This window comes from Hippopotamus amphibius, chromosome 16, assembly GCF_030028045.1.
Source record: "Hippopotamus amphibius kiboko isolate mHipAmp2 chromosome 16, mHipAmp2.hap2, whole genome shotgun sequence".
NCBI lineage: Eukaryota > Metazoa > Chordata > Mammalia > Artiodactyla > Hippopotamidae > Hippopotamus > Hippopotamus amphibius.
Window position 1 is genome coordinate 57,791,834 of NC_080201.1, and position 22,720 is coordinate 57,814,553.

At 55.4% G+C, this 22,720-nt stretch overlaps 2 protein-coding genes across 2 annotated transcripts; one reads left to right on the forward strand and one right to left on the reverse strand.

Annotated features, from left to right (window-relative positions):
- Positions 1 to 1,859: 1,859 nt before the first annotated feature.
- On the reverse strand, positions 1,860 to 8,538 carry NTN5 (netrin 5). Its single transcript, XM_057712196.1, has 6 exons — positions 7,908 to 8,538; positions 4,770 to 4,958; positions 4,355 to 4,504; positions 3,866 to 3,919; positions 3,573 to 3,653; positions 1,860 to 2,224 (listed from the first exon to the last, which is right to left on the reverse strand). Exons 1-6 carry the CDS (start codon positions 8,536 to 8,538, stop codon positions 1,860 to 1,862), a joined length of 1,470 nt encoding a protein of 489 aa, XP_057568179.1.
- Positions 8,539 to 15,631: 7,093 nt separating this feature from the next.
- On the forward strand, positions 15,632 to 16,654 carry LOC130838721 (galactoside 2-alpha-L-fucosyltransferase SEC1-like). Its single transcript, XM_057712197.1, is given in 3 exon segments — positions 15,632 to 15,809; positions 15,812 to 16,236; positions 16,238 to 16,654. Coding segments are annotated over 3 exon segments (1,002 nt in total). The 5' UTR covers positions 15,632 to 15,649.
- The last annotated feature ends 6,066 nt before the right edge of the window (positions 16,655 to 22,720 follow it).

The window sequence follows — 22,720 nt, forward strand, 5'->3', positions numbered from 1 at the left end:
GCAGTGGAAATGGTGAAAATGCCTGAATTATGAACGTATTTAGTACGTGTAACTGAAGAAACCTCAGGTAGAGTTAGAGTTAGGACAGGCCTGTAGGGGGCCCTCTCAGGTCCCGCCAGGCGACCTCAATTAACAGGAGAGAGGTAAACCCACATCTCTGATAGGAAGGTGCCTCTAGGTTACCATCCAGAAGGAAGAAAACTCTCCATCCAGAGCAGCTCAGCCAATCAGACTGTAGCAGGCCAACCAATGAGACGCCTCCATACTTTGGACTCCCAGTTTCCTCCAATGGACCCTTTGGTTATTACAGCCCCGCCCAGCTTTCCTCTTTTCCCTGTAAAAGCAAGTTCCCCTCGCTTGTTCTCTGTATTTGCTTATGGTCACTAATCTTTGCATATCGCCAATTGTGATTTCTCTGCTAGTCCCTAATAAACTCACTTTTGCTGGTAAGATAGCTGGCCAATATATTGTTAAAGCTGCAAGTAGATGTGAGGGTGAAGTAGTGGGGTGGGTGCCCGACTGAATTGATTTCAAAAAAGGATGGAGAGAGCAAGATAAGGAATCTAGAACTTTTCTGAAACCGAGAACTCTTCTTAGAAAACCCCTTAAAGACTCCTAACTTCTGCTTCAGATATGCCCGCACCCAGGGCCCAGCTGGAGGCCAAAGGCAAGCCTCCAGCTTGTAAAGTATTGGTAGCTTGGGGATCAGTCACCTCCTGAGGGCTATTTCCTGCCTTTTTTCAGTCTCCTCAGGAGCACACCCAGAACATGGGCGGGATGGCCGGTTCTCTCTGCCAGCCTCCAATGACATCAGGGCCCAGCCTGACTCCCCATTGGCTAAGAGGCCTGCTTTTTCTCTCTGGGAAAGAATAGATTGCTCTCTAGGCCCCAATGGACCTTAAGTTTTATCCCTTCGTCTGAGATTCCCTCAAAGTACTTGCTCACTGTCTCTCCTACAAAAGTCACTCAAATTCGAAATTTTGCTGTTGATTGTGAAAGCAGGGGCCAGGGTGATCATAGGCCCTGACGGTCTTCCATTTCGTAGTACTTACTGCTTCCTACATTTTTAACCCCACCCCTCTGGCCTGTAGGTACCCAACTCTTGGGTGGAATCGAATTCTGCTTAGCACCAAGTGATGTCACACCACACTGTGGCTCCCAATTGGCTATCCCCTCAGGAAAGGGTTCAGGCTGTGCTTCAAGACCAGGTGAACCTGTCAGAACCCTCTTCAGATATTCACTCAAAGTTCCATTATTCTTTTCTCGGAGACCAATCCTGGGACCATCGGGAACCAAGTGTTTCTCAATCTGGAACTTTCTGGACTCTGACACTGCTGTGCTTTCCTCAGGTGTATTTCCCGCCTTTTCTAGCCACGCCCCCCCCCACTGGCTTTAACCAATCGTCAGGCAACGTAAATCTGACTAGCACCCAGTGACGTCTACCAGCTTTTTCACTGGATTGGCCATTCTGTAGGAGACTTGTAGCCATATTCGACTCCACAGATTTCCTCATGGCCTTCTTCATTTGCCCCTCAGAGACCCTCCCAGCACAGATCAGGGGTCAACAGCTGACATTCCCCAAGAGTTGAGGCTTTATTGAGTGAACTAGCTGCACAGGTCACAGGTCAGGGGTCCTAGCCAGAGACCAAGATTTTTCCTGGCTTTAGTTAAAAGTCCCTTCATGCCTTCTGGGTGCCGGCGCACGCAAGTGACGTCAGGGGCTCCACGGCGTCTGATTGGCTGGCTGAGGGGCGCGGCGTCTGACTGGCTCGCTGAGGGACGCCCCGTCGAGGTAGAAAGCTCCTCTCGCGGTTGCTTCCAGTTTTTTCGTTGGCGTTCGAGGCGGTCGACCTCCGGCTCTAGATCCTGGGTTCAGGACTGGGAGTCGAAGGCCGCAGGCCGCGGCAGCCCCCGGCGCGCTCCTCTTGCTGCAGCCGCCGCAGCGGCCGGGCCCAGCGCGGCCTCCAGGGCAGCGCGAGGCCGTGGCGGTCGAGGACGAGGCGCGCGGGGTCGGGGCCGCCGGCCGCGCTGCCCAGCAGCAGGTAGTGGGTGGCGGGCTGCAGGTGCAGGCAGCCGCAGGCCAGGTCGGCGTGGGGCACCCAGGCGTCCTGGCCGCCGAGGCGCACAGGCCGCGCTCGCTGCTTGTATACGGCCAGCACGCGCACGGTGAGCCGCTGCCACGCCGGGCCTGCCGCCTCCGACGCCACCACCTGCGCGCGGAGCACTGCGGGGAGGGGAGATGTCAGGTCTGGGGCGTGGGGAGCCTCCGGATCCCGTGGGGTCCGTCCTGGTGGGGAGGGGCCCGGGATCGCATCAGGATGGAGAGAGACCTTGAACCTTTGAGGATGCGAGGTCTGGGGGTCTGGCCCAGTGCTGTGAGGAGTGAGGTCTTTCTAAGGAGATGCTTCCTCAAAGAAAGGATGGTGGGGCTTAGGCAGTGTGAGGTTGGATCACAGGATTGTGATTGGGCGGGGAGGAGGGGCCCTGTGGACAGGAGGCCAGACAGGGCGAGGAACCCAGGTGGCCCACCAGAAATATGCCAGATGGGGTGCTTTGGGGGTCATCTTAGAAGCAGCGGGTACAGGAATTACTTAAAGGGTTGGAGGTCCCAGGAGGACCCTGCGGTGGGTGGAGCTGGAAACACAGCCAAAGAGGCAGGTCCAGGTCTCTAATGCCAAGGAGTCAGAAGGTATTAGGAGCAGATGGAGCCCTTGGAAAACAGGGGTTTTGCTGTGGGAGAGATCTGCATTTAGGATTAATTTGGGGGCCAGAAAGAGGTCAGTCCTTGGAAGCCGAGGGTCGAGGTCATATTAGTGGTGATTCAGAGAAATGTCCTTTCTGAGGGGGTGAGGTGAGACGTGTTGGGAGCAGGACTCTGGTGAGCAAGCTGGGTCTATGGGGCAGAAGATCCCTGGGAGGTAGGGGGAGAGGCCTCCACCTTTGAAGTTCAAGGACACTAGTGGCCAGATGATGAACCTCAGAGAGGAGACATCTGGGATCCTGTACCATTGAGGGAAGTAACTGGGGCTGGGCTAAACTCCCGCATGTCCAAGAGAGCTGAATGATCTGAGGTCATAGGCCCTGGGATCAGGGGCCTGGTATGGACTGATGGATTAAGGAACTGTGGGGTGAGTCTGTGGGAGTGGGCTATAGCTCTGATATCTCCGACCCAAAGGGAGGCAAAGGGTTTGAGACAGACAAGACAGTGCAAGGGTCCCCTTCATTCAACCAGTTCCCCTTTCTCCTTCCATCCTCAGGAGGCCACTGCCCTCCCTCAGAGATGTCAGGCTGAAAGAGATGTGAAACTCTGCAAGGCCAAGAATATGGAGAGAGAGGAGCCCTAGAAAGGTAGGGACCCACCCACCCACCCCCCCGCCCCCACCACTGCACCTTCCGCCCACTGTCTGCTGTCCTGTTAGGTTACAGAGCAGGAAAGGCCATTTAAAGGCCATTTAGAGTCCAACACCCCTTCCCATTTAAGATGAAGAAACTGAAGGCCAGAGAAGAGGGTGGCTTGGACGCAGATCAGAGCACCTGTCCAGCCACTGGCCCTTTTCCTCCCCAGCACTCACCGTAGTCCTGCTGGCAGTACCTCCGAAGGCTCATGTGTACCCTGGTGTCCGAGATATTGCAGTAGTTTTGACACTGAGGGTCTGGGGAGGGTCAGGCTGTCTGCAGTGGGCTCCTGAGGCCTGGACTACAGCATTCTGCCCCTGCCCATCCCCCACATTCCATCTTGAGGAACAGCTGGGGTGCCTGAACCCATGGGACTGGGCTCAGTGGACCTGGATCCCCACCTGGCGGCCCAGTAAGCCCATCCCTGATCCCTCTTGCCGCCAGGGATTTCTAGGCTGGCCTGTCTTACCAGAGCTGTAAGCATGAGGGGTTGTAGCAAGGGTGGTTGTTGCCTCTGGAATTCCTGTGAGAGAGCAGAGGAGAAATAGGGCCTCTGAGCGCCTCCCATCAACACCCTGCTTCCCCTGAGGAAGCCAGGCATCCAGACCCCAAATGTCTATTGCCTTGAGGCCCAAGAGTGGAAACACACTTTGCCTTTCTCCCCCAGGACCTGGAGTCCTGGTCCCTAGCCACTCTCTTAAGACTCAGGATTTCAGGTCCCCAGCCCCCTCCTCCCTCAGACCCAGGAATCCAGACTCCCAGCCTCTTTGTCTGCAGGATGGAGGAGACTGGACTGTTCAGTCTCCACCTTGCCAAGGACTCAGAGTCTGGCCTCCACTCTCTAGCTTCTGTCTCCCAGGGACCTGGTCCTCAGCAGACTTGGCCCTGGAGATGTAGGATGTCTCCTTCCCGCCCCGCTTTGGACTCGTGGCCCTGTCCCCTGTCCCTCAGGACTCACGCTGGCAGGGCATCCTGGGGGAGCGGCTCTGCTGGTAGCCGGGACCACAGCGGTTGCACGTCAGGCCAGTGACCCCTAACTTGCAGGAGCACTGCCCACTGGTCTGGTTGCAGGTACCACCTGTCGCCCCAATAGGATGGCACTGGCAGGCTACATGAGAAGAGGAACTGGGGGTGTGGGGTGCGGGCTCCCAGCCTCTTCCTCCTCAAGGATTGAGGAGACTGGAATTCCCTGGCCATTCCTCCCTCAGACCCAGGAAGCCAGGCCCCAGCTCCTCCTACCTCAGACCCTGGTCTCCTGGTCCTCGGCCCCCTCCTCCCTCAGGCCCAATAGATCAGGCCCCAGGCCCCGCTGCCCTCCCTCAGACCTGCCTGCCTCCTTCCCCTCTCTCGGCTAGGCTTCAGGCTGCACTCACCCCTGCAGGCCTTGCGGCTGTTGATAGGCTGGCTGGGGTCCCTCCAGAACCCCGGCTGGCAGTAGTGGCAGTGCCGCCCGGCTGTGTGGTGGCGGCACCGCTCACACACACCCCCACTCCGGCCGCCCGACAGCCTGAACAGCTCAGAGTTGAACCTGCAGCGTCGTGCGTGCTGGTTGCAGGAGCAGGCTAGGAGCAGGATGGAGTGAGGGCACGTCAGGCCGGCTTTCTGTTCCCCTTTCCCAGCTTTCTCCCTGCTGCCCTCAGGAAAGACACTGCCTGGCGGTCCCAGGGTAAGTCTGGGTCCTAGAGGCTCTTCATTGTTGCCTTTAAAATGGGTGCACTGGCCTGGAGCCGGGTGAACCCGAGGGGACTGATAAACATGCTGGATGTCTGTGTGAGACCAGGGGGTGTAAAGAGGGGTGGCAGCTCCGGGCAAGGGCTGTGGAGTCAGACCCCCGCGTGTAAGTGTCTCACTGTTTCCATGGGCAAGAGACGTCTCCTTTCTGTAGCTCAGTCTCCTTTGCTGTAAAATGACATTTATAGTGTCTGCTTCATGACGTTGAAATGCAACCACCTACATATAAAGTGCTTACTTAACTCAGTACCTGACACAGAGCATGCCCTTCCCCGTTTAGAGCATCCACGTGTCAGGTGCCACGTGCTGAGTGCTTGGCATGTTTCCTTCTCCCAGCAGCTCTGAGTCTGGGGGTGTCATCATCCCTTTTTACAGATGTGAACACTGAGGCAGAGAGGGGAGGTCACGTGCCCAAAGAAACACAGCTGTGGGGTGGTCAGAGGCAGGATTGGAACCCAGGATCACTCCAGTGCTTCTCACACAGCTCCCCTGAGGACCTCTTACCACGTACATTTTGCTGGGGAGTGTTGATCAGATTTTCAAAGGCAGTGGCTCTCAAACCTTACCACTTGTCCAGATTACGGGGGAAATGTTTAAAAAGAGCAACACAGATTCTGGGGCCCATCCCAGGGCTTCTGTGGGTCCAGGGGCCTGTATGTCTAGCAAGTATCTCAAAGTGAGATGCTGATGCAGGGGGTTCGTGGACCACTCTTTGGAATGGTGTAAGGAGTTTTTGACTCCAGGAGGTTTGAGAGGCCTGGACTGACAGGTCCTGAGGGCTCCAAGGAGTAGTGGGAAGGTCAGGTTGCTGAGACTGTGTGTTCTTGGGGAAATGACTCCGCCTCTCTAGCCTCGGTTTTTTCCCATCCAGTGGGGATCTCAGTACCTCTCTCAAGGGTTTTTGTAGGCATTAGGGATGGCAGTGCTCTTGAGATTATCAGTGAGTAGAGTCGGGCTTTGGATTCTTTCTGACCCGAGAGTGGTCGCTTCACCTCACTCCCTTCTAGAAAACTTGGATGCGGGGAGGGGTTCAGGCCACTGTGTCTGCAAAACCCACAGCTCTGCCACAGGTGTTAGTCTCACCCTGTCCACCCAGACCCTTCTCCATCACAGCACTGTTGGTCTCTTACCCAGGTTCAGAGGGTAGGCTGCCCAGCGAGCCTGGGGGATGTGGTAATCCACAGAGGGACAGCCTCCCCAGCTCCCTGGCCCTGTCCACACCCAGGATGGACCCCACCCCACCCTCACTCCCCCTCAGGGGCATCAGATCTTATGGGTGGGAATAGGCCAACTGGACAGAGGCCTGGGATGATGAGAGCAGAGGGTCAAAAGGGACCCTAGTGTGATGAGGACAGAGTGGGGAGCTCGTGACAATGGGATGGTCTGTAAGTTAGTCCACTTGACATCGCAGGAAGACATAGACGGGGAGAGGGGCAGAGAATGTAGCAGGTGGAGGAGAGGGAGGTCCAGGGGACAGGAGAGCAAGTGAGAGTGAGAGAATGGAGGGTGGGGCTGCGTGCGTGCGTGCGTGTGTGTGCGTGTGGTGTGTATCTGTCCACGAAATGGAGTTAGCAGGGCCCTGTAACACACTCAGACCCTCTAGCAAGGCTGCAGGCTGCAGGTGGGGTGAGGAGGGCTGTCTCTGAGGGGAGCTGCTGGAGGGATGGGGAAGGGGCCAGACTCTGGAGGCCAGTCTGGAAACCCTGTGGAGCAGGTAGGGCATTGAGTAGGGTGTGGGGAGCGCCAGTCCAGCTGGAAGGCTGCTGGATGCCTCAGCCTCTAGGAAGGCTTCTCTGAGTCCAGTCCCAGCAGTACCCTTGCTGGCAGTGAGACATAGGGCAAGTGACATGTCCCCTTGAGCCTCACCCTCCTCATCTGGGCAGTGGTAACATTGGTGGAATCAGATAGCTTTTCTTCCATGCCAGGTCCTGTATCAGGCTTTACTCTTAAGGATTTTAGGTATATTAATGTATTGAATTTCACTACAGCCTGTAAAGGAAGGGCTGTTACTATCCTCGCGTAACAGGTGAGGAAATGGAGGCACAGAGAGGTTTAGTCACTTGTTGGAGGGTCACACAGCCAGGAAGCAGAGGAACTGGGATTTGAGCCCAAGTAGTCTGTCTGGCTGCTGAGGCCATGCCCCTGTCTGCCGCCCTAGAACATCAGGTGTGACAGCACATACAGGGGGCTGGCAAGGACAAGCTAAGACTCTTGGGCTTATCCTCCCGAGCTCAGATTTCAGCCTTGCCACTTAGTGGCTGCATGTCCTTGTGCAAGGGACTTCCCAGTTCTAGCCTCAGTCTCCTCATCTGTAAAATGGGCCTGATGCAGTATCTGCCTGGCACATAGTAGGTAGTGGATAAGTATATGTCTAATGGATAAATCCTTCCTTGCTGTGGTTGATTTGATGAGTCCAAAAACGTCCAGCTTCCTTGTTCTCCTACAGTCACTCCGTAAATACCACCTGAGTGCCTGCACCAAGCCAGGGCCCGGGCTGGGCACTCAGGAAATGTTATCTTTATCACCATCACCATGACCGAGTGTCAGGGAGACGCTGGAGCCCTCTAATGGGCATGTAAGCAGCTGGAAGTCCGGGGGCAGCAGAAATGGGGGCAGATGGGTGGGGGGGAGCGAAGAGGGGCCTGGCTGGAGGCCAGTGTGGGGAGAAGCAAGGAGCAGGCAGCTCTGGGGAGGGAGAGAACATCCTCCCCTTAGGGAGAAGGGCCCAGCTCCTGGAGCCGTGGGGCTGGCTGGAGGGTGAGGGCGGGCCCAGGACTCACGCAAGCAAGGGTGTGGGTGCCGGGGCGTGGCGGGCCGCCAGGGCCAGTCGCGGTGGGATGGGCGGCAGCTCTCACACCCTGGGCCGGTGGTGTGGTGTTGGCAGCGGCAGCGGGGCGGCCGGTCGCGGGCAGCACAGCGGGCTGCATGGCCGTGGCACTGGCAGCGGCCTCTCACTCCTGCTGCTGCCAGCCCTGCCCGACCCCCGAGCTCCACACGGAGGTGACTGGCCACCACGCTGGCCTTAGGGCCCGGTGGGGCTCGGAAGGTCACCCTGTCGGGGCCTCCCAAGGCCCCCGGCCAGGCGGGCCTGCGCCACAGTGATCTCCAGGGCCCTGCAGTGGCCCACGCGGCAGACAGGACCAGGGCTGGGGGTCCTGCAGTGCAGAAGCGCAGGCTGACAGATGTCAGGAGGAAGGAGCCTCCCAGGGCCAGGGTCAGACTGCCATTGCAGGTGGCCTGGGGGCCGAGGTCTGTGCCTGGGGAGGGGATGCAGGCCTGGGGACAGGAGGCAGCCATGCCGGCCAGCTGGGTCACTGGTGGGAGGCAGAAGCGGGGGCGGCCCCCTGGGTGGTAGCATGGGTCCGCGCTGGCCTGGCTCAGGAGGAGCAGGAGGGCAAAGGTCACAGGCATGGTTCCGGCAGAGGCAAGCACCTGGAGAGGAGAGGAGTGGCCAGGCTGGGGGCCTCGGGCCGCCCTCCGGGGTCAGCCTCCATCCCGCTCCCCAGGCTCCCTAAGGAACCCCGGCATTCCACCCCCAGCCCTGCCCCAGACCCCTCCCGGCTGCTTCTGAGCGAGGAAAATAGTTCCATCTGGGGAGAATTACTGTTTACATAACCCAAAGGGGAAAGAACGCAAGCAAAATCGAGAATTTTGCCTGAACTAATCCGTAGCTTAACACCCCAGAGCTATCCGTCAGTGTCGAGGGGCAGGGGGCCCTGGGGAGAGGGCAGGGAGGGGGGGCAGATGGGGAAACCCAGAGAGGGGACAAGGGGGAGAAAGGGGGGGCAGGGCAGGGGAGGGGGAGTTAGAGACAGATGAAGACTCGGTGACAAAGAAATAGAGAAAGGGACAGATAGAGGCACAGACAGCAAAGACAGAGAGGGAGCGGGGAGAGGCAAGTGTAGGGCAAGGGCCAGGAAGGGAGAAGGAACTACGAGGAAAGAGGACAGACACAAGGGGAGACCAGGAGGCCCAGAAAGATGGCGGCCTGGCAACCAGTCCACAGGGCCTGGGGGAACTGGGTCCCAGGGAGCCTGGGGGCTGGGACAGACAGACAGGTGGGCAGCAGGGCTCAGAGACACCTGCGGAGCAGGAGAAGCGCAGGCAGTCCAGCAGACCTGACCTGGGGGGAGGGGTGGAGGAGGTGGGGGAGGACCAGGGGTGCTGGGCCAGGGGATCAGAAGCTAGAGGCCAGGCCCTTGGGGATTGGGGATCAGAGTGGAGGCCCTTTCCCACGTGGGGCCCTAACCTTGTTCTCCACACCCAGGGCACGGAGGGAGATTATCACCAAACAACCAGGCCTCCCTGCCACCCACCCCCAGCCTCCACCCGCCTTTAACCCTTTCTCACCCAGGTGCAAAGCCCAGAGAACTGCACTAAGGAACCCGATGGCGATGGGGACGGGGATGCCTGGGGGCTGGAAGCCTGGGCTGGGACGCGGGTGCAGAATTCCTTTGGGACTGGGAAGGCAGATCCCTGGTTCCCCTTGGGACTCAGGATGGGAGGACCCTGGGCTTGCATTTCTGATAATCTCAGCCCCTCCTCCAACACACACACTGCCTTCCTAGGCCTCAGGGTCCAGGGATCAGAGCCCCCGCATTCCCCACCGGTCCCAAGGTCCCCAGAGCAGAAGGGGGAACAGATGTTGGGGTTGGCGGGTGCTAAGGGAGGAGAAAGAAGGGCAGGACAGGGCAGGGCCAGATGCCAGGGCGTCTGTGGGGGCCAGAAGTCCAGCCCTGGGGATGGTAGGATCCAGGATGGACTTGGTGCTGAAATTGCCGCGCCTACCCCCCGGCCCCAATCCAGGGCTGGCAGCCCCTAATGAGGAGCTCACTCAGGTCTGGAGGCCTTGGAGCCCTCCTGGGCCCCGCTGTCCAGGCCCCTGGCTCTGAATCTGGACCCAGGCCCGTGCCCCACCTGGGAGTCTCTCAGACACCAGTGGATGCAGGTGGGGTCACATCCTCCCCAGCCTGATGTCACAACCCCCAGGGTCCCCACTGCAATTGCCCTGTGCAGAGACCGCCTCCCCCGCCCCAGATGACGGGCATGGCCTCTTGCGCCCTCCCGCCATTTTGAGCTCTTACACTGGGTATTTCCCCCCGTTTCCCGGCACCTGCCTTGTTATGGAGCTCACCCCACCTCCCACCTCTTCCCTCTTGCCTGGATGGTTCACGGGGTACAGCTTTCTGGCCCTTAGTACCCCGGACAACCAAGTTGAGTCCCCCGGAGTTCCTGGGGGATCCGGAAGCCAGTCCCTGCCACTGGGGAGCCCAGATGTCCGGCCCCCAGTCCCTGCCCCTTCTGCGAACTATAGCCCACCCTGGCCCCTACTTTAAGGAGACGAGTCTAGCTGTGTTTCCACCACATGCAGAGTCAGGCCCCTTGCCTGGGTGGTGTGGGGGTCCATCTGGGACCCAGGCTCCTTTTCCCTGGCTTCTTTTGCACACACCCCGCCCTTCACCCCTGTCGTTCAAACCTGTGCCCTGGAAGAGATTGTCCTCTGCAGTTAGCTGTTCTTGAGTCCTTCCCTCCCGCAGGAGCTTGGCGGCCAGCGTGGGCTCTCGGGAGTGAGTGCAGAGTGGCTGTTCTCAGGCCTCAGGCTAGTGGGGGTTCTGGGCGGGAGCTCCGAGCAGAGCCTAAGAATCCAACACCACCCCCGCCCCCCCCCACCCCGCCCCAGTCCCCTCGCCAAGGCAGCCACACTCTCCACGCAGGGACCTCTGGCAGCCACGCCACCTGGGACTGTGTGGGACACGAGAGCCGTCGCCCCCCACGGGCCCACAGCCGGACAGCCCCAAGCAGGCTGGCCCAGGAGGCGCAAGGCAGGTAAGAGGGGACAGTGGCCAGATGGCCTTCCCAGGTCTGGGGTCCGCGCTTCACTCACACCCAGCCCCTGCCCCAGCGACTCCTAAGGGCAGGCTGGGGCTCAGCCCTGCCGCGTGGTGGCTGCGGTCCGGATGGGGCTGCCCTGCTGGGGAGGGGGCGGTGTCGGGCCGCTAACACTGAGGTGGGACGTGGGCCTCTGGCTGTGTGACCCCAAGCCAGCCCCTCCTGCCCTCTGGAACCTTCTGTCAGCTGTGGGTTAACTGAGCGTGAAGGCCAGTCGCTTTCAAGCCCTACAAATCAGTGCTTGAAGGGTCACACCAGCTACCTGGAAACCTGAAGACTTGGGCTGCTTTCTAAGATGGTGGGGGAGGGGGAGTGATGGGGGAGATACGAAAGCTAGGCCCTCAGTGGTTCTAGCGGCCGGGAGGGAGAAATCGGGACCCCCATGGGGCAGAGCTCAAAGCAGCCTCCCCCATGGCCAGTTTACTGTGAGGCCTCAACACTTTAGTCGTGAAATTTTCATGCAGGTCTTGCCCTCAACTCTATGATATATCCGGATGGTTTTGACTAGAAAAATAACATTTTCGTCACTTCCCCCTGAGAAAAGCAAGGGCCTCGGGAGGATGGGCCACCATATTTGCTGCTGTGGCCTTGAGTGCATTGATTGTGGCACAGCTTGGACCCGACCCCGACAGGGATTTGGGGACCCACTGTCCAGGACGGGAGGACACAGCCAAGACAATCTATGATTCTGGTTCTGGGTGACCCTCACGCATGGCAGTGGAGGAGCAGCCCTGGAGGCAGAAGACAGGATGGGGATATTGGATTTGAGCCTAAGCCATGAGGAGTTAGCTATCAGAGAAAGAGACACCCCCAAATCGGAGGGTGACATACGGGATCCCGGGCAGGGGGCGTGAGGGACAGGGTAACTGGTACGGTACTTGCTGCACTAATGCATTCAGCTGGTGCTCACTGACTTCCTGCTGTGTGTCTGGCGCTGTGCTGAAGCCACCGTGTCAACACGGGGAGAAACCCGTCCTTGTCAGGCTCACAGTCCAGAGAGCAAGCTTGCGACAAAAAAGTAATGTCATTCTGTTCTAGAGAAAGATGGAAGGTGACAAATGCTTTGGAGCAAAAGCAAGTAGGGAAGTAGTTGCAGGGGCGGGGCTCAGAGGGGACATTTGGGCTGAGACCTGAAGGAGGTGAGAGCAAGACGCCCATGTGGGCGTCGGGGCAGGAAGACGCAGGCTCAGGGAGTGGCCAGTGCAAAGGTTAATTTTGCTGCCAGAGAAAACTCAGGAAGAAGGTTTAGGTCTCACTTTATCCCCCACCCCAGGGACTACAAGGTTCTTAAGCTAATGTTCCCTGGAAGGATGCTTGCTTTCTCACTTTTGCTTTTAATAGCCTGAGCTGCCTGAGGCCATTATCACCCCTGAAGGGGCCTGAGGTGTGGGGTAGAAGCCTCCAGAGCAGAGAGGAAACCGCTCTCGAGTTTAGGAGGAGACTTTGGGGGGATGGGGCACCTTTACCCTCACAGCACCCCAAAAAGGAGGCAGGACCTCCCAGGGCCACAGCTCTGAGGTGGGCTCAGCAGGGTGGGACACCCAGCTCTGGGCTTCCAGAGAGACCTTTCATCCCTACCTCAGTGACGCAGAAATCACAGAGGTCCCAGAAGGCAGGGCAGGTCAGAGCCCCCAAGTAACTGCACTGAGGGTGTGTGTCTGTGTACCCCCTTCTCAGGACATAGTGGAAAAACCCAGGGTAGTAATTAGGAGCACAGATTCCCGACCCACACTGGTTTCAAATCCAGGCTCCACCTCTTCCCTAGCTGTGGGACCCAAAGCAAGTTTCTTAACCCATCTGTGCTGCAGTTTCCTCTCCTGTTAAATCGGCATAAAAGTGTGCCTTCCTCATGGGGGATCATGAAGCCCAAGTGGGTGAAGGTACAATTTAATATCTGAAACTCTGTGGGCTCGACATGCTGCAGAACCTGTGTTTTGACACCATCATGGGGTACACAGGTTACATATTACACAGCTCCCCCAGCGGGGTCTGGGCAGCATCCCATAATCAGACGTTATTGTTTCTGCAAGCAGAACACATAGGCACTCACTCCAAGTCAAGTCTATAAATAGCCACACGGTTCAGGTTTTGTCCCCAAATGAGTTCAACTCAGGTTGGCATTTGCCACCAACCTTCATGAAAATGGTGGATAAGGGTTTGTGGACCAGGATATGAGCGCTGAAACCAGTGCCTGGCTTGAGTCAGGAACCACAGAAGTATCAGCTTTGATTCATTATTTCCCGTGGCTTTGCAGTTGTGCAGGCTGGTGAGAGGCCAGGAGAGGGAGCTCTTGAGACTCAAGGACAGAGGTGGCAGCCAGATTGGCTGGCTGCCTGATTTGCAGAGCCCAGAACAAAATGAAAACCGGGCTGCCTTGCTCTGTGTGTGGAGAATTTCTAGATGGCTAGAGCAGAGCAGGGGCCCTGGGCAGCTGCACGGGCTACACGCCGTGGAGGTGACCCCAGGATGTGGGTACCTCTGTCCTGAGCGGATTTCCCCTCCCCAGTAGCCCTGGCTCCAGTCCCCACTCAGCTTGCCTGCTGGCTTTGAGACCTGCCTGGGGCTCTGGCTGAGCTGGATGAGCTGACCACAAGCGGAGGCTTGAGTCCTTCTCCATGTGGGACCCCAGGCAGGACCTGAGCTGGGCAGGCTGTGTGATAAGGATTGGGACAAAGTTGTCACGAGCCCAACGAGCAGATTTAATTCGCTTTTTAGAAGCTAAAACAGCGAACAAGGCACTTCTTGCACCCCTTATGGGAGGGAGCATAATGTATACTTAGTCCTCATGTGGTAAGAGCCAGCTCACCTCACTGGGAACCTACGTTGAATGTGAGACCTTTGAGGAGGGCCCAAGAGTGTTCAGATTTCCCAAAAGGGTCAGATTAATAAAGTGAGGCACCCTGGAATATAGGAGGAAGAGGAGGCAGAGAGCAGAGGCGAGGCCCACAGAGTCCTGCTGACATGTAAGGGGGCCAGTGGAGGGGGAGATGGGGAGCTGGGAGGGGGTGAGATGGAAGCCAAATGAGGAAGAGTGGGGGCCACGCAATCCAGGGCTTCTGTAGGGGCCTTGGGGGTCTCCAGAGCTGCAAGCACTACAGCAGCCACAGGGAAACCACTGGTGGCTGGTCAGGGGAACAGAGGAGGGGAGAGGACACAGTGGGTCAGGACACACTGGAGACCCAGCATGAAAAGACTAGAGGAGAGCTGGACTAACAAAGAAGCAACCCCTGAAGAAGGGATTATCCACCCGTTACAAGGACTGGGAAACTGCGGTTCATGGAGCCGTCAGAGCCCAGTGGAGTCCCGGCAGGAGCTGGAGGGAATCCGGCTGATGACATATTAACACATGCTGCAACATGGGTGAGCCTTGAACATAGGACACTGAATGAAAGAAGCCAGTCACAAAGAGCCACTTACTGCGTGATTCATTCATTATGCAATGTGCAAAGTAGGTAAATCCATTGATATGGACAGTAGATTAGTTGGAGGGAGGAGGCGGGGAGGGTGGGAAGGTTGGGGGTGGGGATGGCTAAGGGGTGCAGGGTTTCTCTCTGGGGTGATAAAACTTTCCTAAAATTAATTGTGATGGTTGCCCACGTACATGAATATACTAAAAGCTATTGTACCCTTTCAATGAGAGAATTGTATGGTATTTGAATATTGTCTCAGTAAAGTGTTTACCAACAAGAAAGAAGAAGGGCTCATCAGAGACTAAAATTTAAAAGCTAAATCTAGGCAGCTTGAGGTGGCGGCACAGAGAGATGTTACGGATGCGGGAGGTGGGAGCTGGCAGACCCTTAAGTCCTGGTCCAGACGTGGCACAGCGTCACTTCTGCCATAGTTGATTGGCCAAGGCCGTCTCAGGCCCACCCAGAGTCAGGGGAAGGAGCATCAGAGACTGCAGCCAGCCTGAATCCACCACGTGCACTGACATGAGCAGGGGGCATTTGGCGCTTCGCGTGGCGGGGCCCTTCCCGGCACCGGTCATGCGGGGGCTGTGGTTAACCCCCATTTTACAGAGAAGACTGAGCTCCAGCGCGTTAAACAACTTGCTCCGGGTTGCCCAGCCAGCAGGAGGCAGAGTCCACACGTGAATCTGGGCTGTCTGGCCTCAGTGTCTGTGTTCAGAGCCTCTGTACTATGCAGGCTTAATAGATCGTGAGCTCCCAGGGATACATGTGGTAAATACACTAGAAGTCTTTGTTTCGCAAGACTTGCAGAGTGCCTCCCATATGCTAGGCCCTGTCCTAAAAATGTTACAGGTGAGGTGGTTCTGTTAGGTTGGACCGTGTGAAATGGCTGTGTGTGTAGGAAAACTATGGTTGAATATTGGCACTTTCAAATGGTTGGACTTAGTCCTCTCTTTTTAATGGGCAAGGAAACTGGGGTTCAGAGAGGTGGAGTAACTTGACTAAAGCCACACAAAACTGGTCAGGGGTGGAGCTGGGATTTAGACCCAGGCCAAAGGGGTCCAGGCTCTGTGCTCTAAGACCTCCACGGTGGAGGCCACTAGACGTGCCTAGACGGGCTGAGTGAGCAAATGAATGAATGGTTTGGGGGGGGTGAGCAAATGAACTCATGCCCGCCCAGCCAGCCCTCCTGAATTAAGTCGTCTCTCCTCCCTGCAGCCACCATGAAATCCTGGGCTGCTTGCCCTTCCTTGTCCACCATCTACTTCCTCTTTGTCACCTTTGCACTGTCCACCATTTTCCACTGCCACTGGCGCCTGGCCCTGGTGCCCACCCCCTGGGCCTACCCGGGCCGAGTGGTCCTGTTCCCCAGGCACCTGCCCCAGGGGGCATGTTCACCATCAACTCCAAAGGCCGCCTGGGGAACCAGGTGGGGGAGTACGCCACCCTGTACGCCCTGGCCGAGATGAACAGGCGACCAGCCTTCATCCCGCCTCAGAGGCACAGCACACTGGCCCCCATCTTCAGAATCACCCTCCCCGTCCTGCACGACTCCACGGCCAGCCGGATCCCCTGGCAGAACTACCACCTGAACGACTGGATGGAGGAGCAGTACCGCCACATCCCGGGGGAGTACGTGGGCCTCACCGGCTACCCCTGCTCCTGGACCTTCTACCACCACCTCCGCGCCGAGATTCTCCAGGAGTTCACCCTCCATGACCACGTGCACAAGGAGGCCCAGAATTTCCTGCGGGGTCTGCAGGCCACGTGGGGCCAGCAGGCCACCTTCGTGGGGGTCCACGTGTGCCGGGGGGGACTATGTCCGAGTCATGCCCAACGTGTGGAAGGGCGTGGTGGCTGACCAGCCATACCTAGAGCAGGCCCTGGACTGGTTCCGGGCTCGCTACCACAGCCCGCTCTTCGTGATCACCCGCGACGACATGGCCTGGTGCCAGCAGAACACTGACAGCTCCCTCTGGGACGTGGTGTTTGCTGGCAATGGCCTGCAGGGCTCGCCCGCCAGGGACTTTGCACTGCTCACACAGTGCAACCACACCGTCATCACTGTGGGCACCTCTGGGATCTGGGCCACCTGCCTCACAGGTGGGAACGCCGTCTACCTGGCCAACTCCCCCTTCTACTTAATCTTTAAGCCCCAGGTGGCCTTCCTCCCAGAATGGGTAGGCATTGCAGCTGAGCTGGGGCAGGCCAGAGGGAATGTCCCCTAGCCTCGCTCGTGCCCCTGCCTCACCCTCCACGCCCACCGGCAGTGTGTGGGGCACCGCACATGGGCTTGGATGCCTGAGTTTAAATCCAGGCTGCTCTGCTTCCCAGCTGGGTGACCCTGGATAAGTGGCTTAACCTCTCTGTGCCTTAGTGTGCCACCTGAAAAACAAACGTAACACAGCTCCTTGTGAGAATGCAGCAAGTTCATGTAGTGCCTTGGAAACAGGTGGCAAGTGTTAGCCAGTAACATGTATGTGGTTGGCGTGCCTTGGACATTTGGACTGCTTCGAATGGAAATGTATTTTTGCCCTCTCCTTTATAGCTCCAGGAGCTTGGAGTCCAGATATTTGATACTTGCCCCCTTGGAGGGTTTGGCGATGAAGCTCTTCCTGCCCTCAAGTAAAGAGGAGCTGGGTGTTTTCAGCAGCTAAGAATTCAGGCTTGGGGTTTAAATGGGGCCTTATCATGAAAGAATGTGAAGGAAAACAGGGTTTGAGAGGATGAATCTCAGGGAGATACCCTTGGCAGGGAGGGGGAATCCCGAGAAGTGAAGGTGGAGCATGGGAGGGCCTCACAGTGGTGGCAGGACTCAACACAAGGCCTTGGCCCATAGCAGCAAAAACTCCCAGAGTCCATATGTTATCAAAGCAGCAGACTGACCGCAGAGGGGCAAGGGCCACGGAGACCCTGCCATGGCTGTGTCAGCAGTCACCCGTGTGGACGGGTGACCTGACATCTTGGCACTGCCTGTGCCCCCAGGACCTAATGCCACTGTGAGAAACCCCAATATGGGCAAAAGTTGGATTAAGTGATTACAACACTGGTTTTCTTGTGTTCAGTGTATTTTAAAGTATAGAGATAACCAATATTTTTATTGTCATACTATTCCTTTTTGGATATTAAAAAAATTTAACATATAATTATTTATGTTCACTTAAAATTTCCTCCAAACGTAGATGTGCTGGTTTAGAAAACATTTCAGTCACATCTCTTTCCTGTTTGAAAACCCTTTCCAAGTATCTTATTTATTTGAATTCCCATTTCCTGGCCTCCTTGTGAGGGTGAACACCTTTCCTTTCATGTATTAGTAACATTGTAGCTCCCCAGAGCCATTTTGGGCCCCAGTTTACTCTCTTACGTCCTTGATGGTGTCATCATGGTGTGGGGTTAAGGGTAGGGGGCTGTTAAAGAAAGCAGGAGAAGGGTCTGAAGGGGAGGGGAGTTCTGTATTAGCTGTCTATTGCTGTGTAACAAATTATCCCAAAACATATTAGCGTAAAGCGACAACAGTGATTTATCATTGTTTATGGTTTCTGTGGGTCAGGAATTCAGGAGTGGCTTAGCTGAGTGGTTCTGTTTGGGATAGCCAGTGAGGTTGCGGTCAGGTGTCAGGTAGGGCCACGGCCATCTCAAAGCTTGACTGGGGCTGGGCATCCACTTCCGTGGCTGGCAGATTGTTGCTGGCTCTTGGTTCTTGGTCGGGTCCTCTTGACGTGGACCTCTGTGGGGCTGCTTGAGTGTCCTTACAACATGGCGGCTGGATTCCTCCAGAGAGGGAAAGCCAAGAGAGCAAGGTGGAAACTGCAGCGCCCTTTACAACAGAGCCTTACCTTGTCACACAACGTCACTTCTGTCACATCCTGTCCATCATGCAGAGCGGCCTGATTCCATGTGGGAGGGAACTACACAAGTACATGATAACCAGGAGGTGAGCATTATTTCAGGCCATGTTGGAGGCTGCTGTATTCGTTTGCTAGAGCTGCTGTAACAAAGTACCACAGGTGGGTTAAAACACAGACATTTATTATCTCACAGTTCTAGAGGCTTGAAGTCTGAGATCAAGGTGTTGGCAGGGGTGGTTCCTTCTGAGGGCTGTGATCTGCTCTGAGCCTCTCTCCTTGGCCTGCAGATGACCACTTCTCCCTATGACTTGACTTTATGTCTTTCTTCTGGTACATGTGTGTCCAAAATTCCTCTTCTTATAAGGACACCAGTCATAATGAATTAGAGCCTACCTAATGATGGCATTTTAATTTAATTACATCTGTAAACATCCTGTCTCCAAATACATTCACATTCTGAAGTTCTGGGTGTTAGTACTTCAACACAGGAATTTTTGTGGAGACACAGTTCAGCCCATAACAGCTCCCAGCCTCCATTCCCAGCCCTCGCCGCTAGAGTCCCCCCAAAAAAGAAAAAGTGTAACAACATCAGAGTATAAAAGTGAATGGCCACCAGATCTCACATTTGAATAAAGTACTCATGGGCCAGGTCCCTTCCTGTTGCCCCTCCAAATCTCATCTCCAGCGTTCTCCACCCTGTTCTGTGCCCTGGGAGGCTGTCTGATGTCACCTGCTGTAGCCCGAATGTTTGTGTCCCCCCCAAATTCATATGTTGAAGGCTTCATCTCCAATGTGTTGGTGTTTGTAGGTGGGGCATTTGGAATGGATTAGGTTGTAAGGGGGGAGGCTCATAAATGGGATTGGTGCTGTTATAAAAGACATGAGAGAGCTGTCTCTCTCTGCTGACTTTTTATAAGGGCAAAAGTTTAGTTGGCCACCTGCCGAAATAAATTGCACCAGTTCTTTTAACAAACATTTATTGACCTGCAAACCGGGAAGTGGATTCTTACCAGGAACTGAATCCGCAGGTCTTGAGCTTCTCAGCCTTCAGAACTGGGAGGAAGAAATTTCTGTTGTTTAAGCCACCCAGTCTGTGGTATTCTTGTTACAGCAGCCTGAACTGACCAACACTGTATCTGTGGGCTACCCTGCCCTATGCCTTCCTGTAGGTTTGGGTCAGTGGGATCACAGTCCAGAAATCGGAAGAGGAAGGAGAGTGAAGCTGGGGTATTTATTCTCCCCGATCCATCCCGGCTGACCTGGAGGTGGTAACAGCTCCCCGCAGTTGGTAGCCCCTGGGAGCTGTACTGTCTCTTACTGTTTTCCCTACACTCTACCTACGTGTACATTATCCTGTTTAACTCCTCTCATGTTGCCCCCTATGAGGGTTTCATCCCTTGCCGGGACTCAGGGAAGCCCCTGGGATTTTGGTACTATACAAGAGAAATTCCCACGTTGAATCTGAAATTCCCCCGTTACTCCGACGTTGAAACCACTAGCTGAATTTCTGGCCAGCTTAGTGGAATGAGGACTTGCTCTCAATCGAAATCAAGTTGAATCACAGAAAATAATGAACTCAGGTGACATTTCTTAGAGACCTGACTTGGAGGACAAAGTCGAAATCTGTGGAGCTGTCACATCACCCACGGTTGGGAAGCTGGGTGCTAGTTTCCTGCACATCTTTTCTTGCACCTCTGGGGTGGGGGGTGGGGCCTTTAGGTGCTGGGGGAAGATTTAGAAGACTTGTGCTCACAGTCCCCTCTCTTGTTACCTCCCAAGAGGTCTCCATCCAGAAAGGGCCCTGCCGGTGGACAGAACAGACACCAACTGGCTTCCCGGAGCTGAGTGGAGTAGCGTGATACACTGCATTGAGCTCTGTTTAATCTAGAAGCTCAGGGGACCCAGCTCTGTTCCCTGTGTTTGAAGTGCCTTACTTGGAAGAGGAAGTTAACAACTTTTATCAGGGCCAAAGCAGGAACTGGCCAGCTGCCAACAATAAATTACACTGATTCATTCAAGAAATATTTACTAAGCTCCTGACTGGGTTTGCAAGACCAAACCAGAAGGTAGCAAGCCCTTCAATGCCTTCCCTCTGCTCCTCACCAGACGGGACACAAGCATACCCAGAAGGACAGGGACTACTTAGGGTCTCTGAAGACAGCTCTCATAGCCCAGCACGCCAGACAGCATCAACACATAGTGTGTGTTTGTTATGAGTTGAATTGTGAATCGTGTCCACCTAAAAGAGACATTAAAATCCTAACTCCCGATACCTCGAGATGTGACATTTGGGAAGAGGATCTTTACAAATGTAATTAGTTAAGATGAGGTCAGGGACTTCCCTGGTGGCACAGTGGTTAAGAATCCGCCTAGCAATGCAGGGGACACGGGTTTGATCCCTGCTCCAGGAAGATCCCACATACCACAATGCAACTAAGCCCATGAGCCACAGCTATTGAGCCCGTGTGCTGCAGCTACTGAAGCCCATGGACCTAGAGCCCGCCCTCCACAGCAAGAGAAGCCACCAAAATGAGGAGCCCATGCACCACAATGAAGAGTAGGCCCCGCTCACCACAACTAGAGAAAGCCTGTGTGCAGCAATGAAGACCCAATGCAGCCAATCAATCAATACATTTATATAAAAAAAAAAAGATGAGGTCACACTGGAGTAGGGTGGGCCCTCACTCCAACACAACGGGTGGCACACACAATTGCCCGTGATGACCGAGGCAGAGATTAGATTTGGGCCTCCAGAACTGGGAGAGGATAATTTTCTATTGTTTTAAACCACCCAGTTTGCAGTACGCGGTTACAGCAGCCCTACAAAACAAATACAGTGTTTAATGCATATTTACTGAATGGGCTGAACAAGTGCTGGGTCAGTGCTCCTGGCTTAGCACACAAGCAGATTACAGCCAGCACATCCCCACACGCCTTGGCCCAGGATCTTTGTTCCTGGTGGGAGCCTGGAACCCAGGGGTCATTAAAAGAACAGTGGGGCTGGGTCAAGCAGGGTGGGGCCTGGTTGAACCTGGGAAACTTCCAGAAGATATACAGGTGTGGCACAGGAGTGACCGACAGCAACATCCTCGCTTTAGATTTATGAGGCCCTGAAACGCTCAGAGCCCATTAAGATCCCTGGTGGTCCAGTGGCTAAGACTGCATACTCCCAGAGCAGGGGGCCCGGGTTCGAACCCTGATCAGAGAACCAGATCCCACATGCCACAACTAAGAGTTCACACTCCGCAACTAAAGATCCCACATGCGGCAATGAAGCGTGTTAACTTTCCAGAGGAGACTCAGGCTTGTTAACTAGATGCCTGGACCGAACCAGCCCAGCTGGGGGCTGGGCCCCTTGGGTCAAACCCACCTGTTGATTTCAGCACAACCAGAAATAGATGCCTGGGTGGGACAACCGTCTTGGGCTTGATTAGACTTGAAGGAAAGGAGCAGGGGGTGCTGGGTTTACTGAATACGTTTCATCTCGCAGCTCAGCGGGGGCTCATGCGAGTCTGTCTTATTGGCCACAAGCTCCAGGTAAGGCCCCTTCCTCATGGCCACTGAAAGTAAAGCCTCCCTGTTTCCTCTTCAGCTCCCCAACCCTTGGCAACCACCAATCTGTTTTGTGTCTCTATGGATTTGCCTTTTCTGGACATTTCCTACAATATGTGGTTCTTTGTCCAGGCGTCGTTTTAACCCTCAGAGAGGTGAAGTCACTTGCCCAGGATCACACAGCTACTGAGTGTGGGAAGCTGAAATCAGCAGCCCATGGCCAGAGGGTGTGCACTTACCCACAGAGTGACGTGTCCTCTGAGTCATCACGTGAAGTACATGCCACACAGGGCTGAGTGAATGGAGACTTTCCTTTCAGTGACTGCTTAACAGGGTGATGAAAATGTTCTAAAATGACAGTAGGGATGGGTGCAGAGCTCTGAATCCATTCTGATTGGGAAGTCACTGATCTACAAGCCACTCAAAACCATTGAGCTGTCTACTTTATTTTTCTTCCAGTTTTATTGGGATGTAATTGATACACAGCACTGTATAAGTTGAAGATGTACACCAGAATGATTGGATTTTCTCTAGTTCTGGTGAGCAGGGGCTACTCTTCCTTACAGTATGCAGGCTTCTCAGGCTTCTCCTTGCAGTGGCTTCTCTTGTTGCAGTGCATGGGCTGTAGGTGCACAGCCTTCAGTAGTTGTGCACGCGGGCTCAGTAGTTGTGGCTCGCAGGCTTAGTTGCTCCTCGACATGTGGGATCTTCCCAGACTAGGGAATTGGACCTGTGTCCCCTGCATTGGCAGGCGGATTCTTAACCACTGCGCCACCAGGGAAGTCCCTGAATTGTATACTTTAAATGGACGGATTTTACTGTGTGTGAATTATATCTCAATAAGGCTGTTATTTAAAAAACCCAGCACCTGGCACATATACACATGCAGTGAGT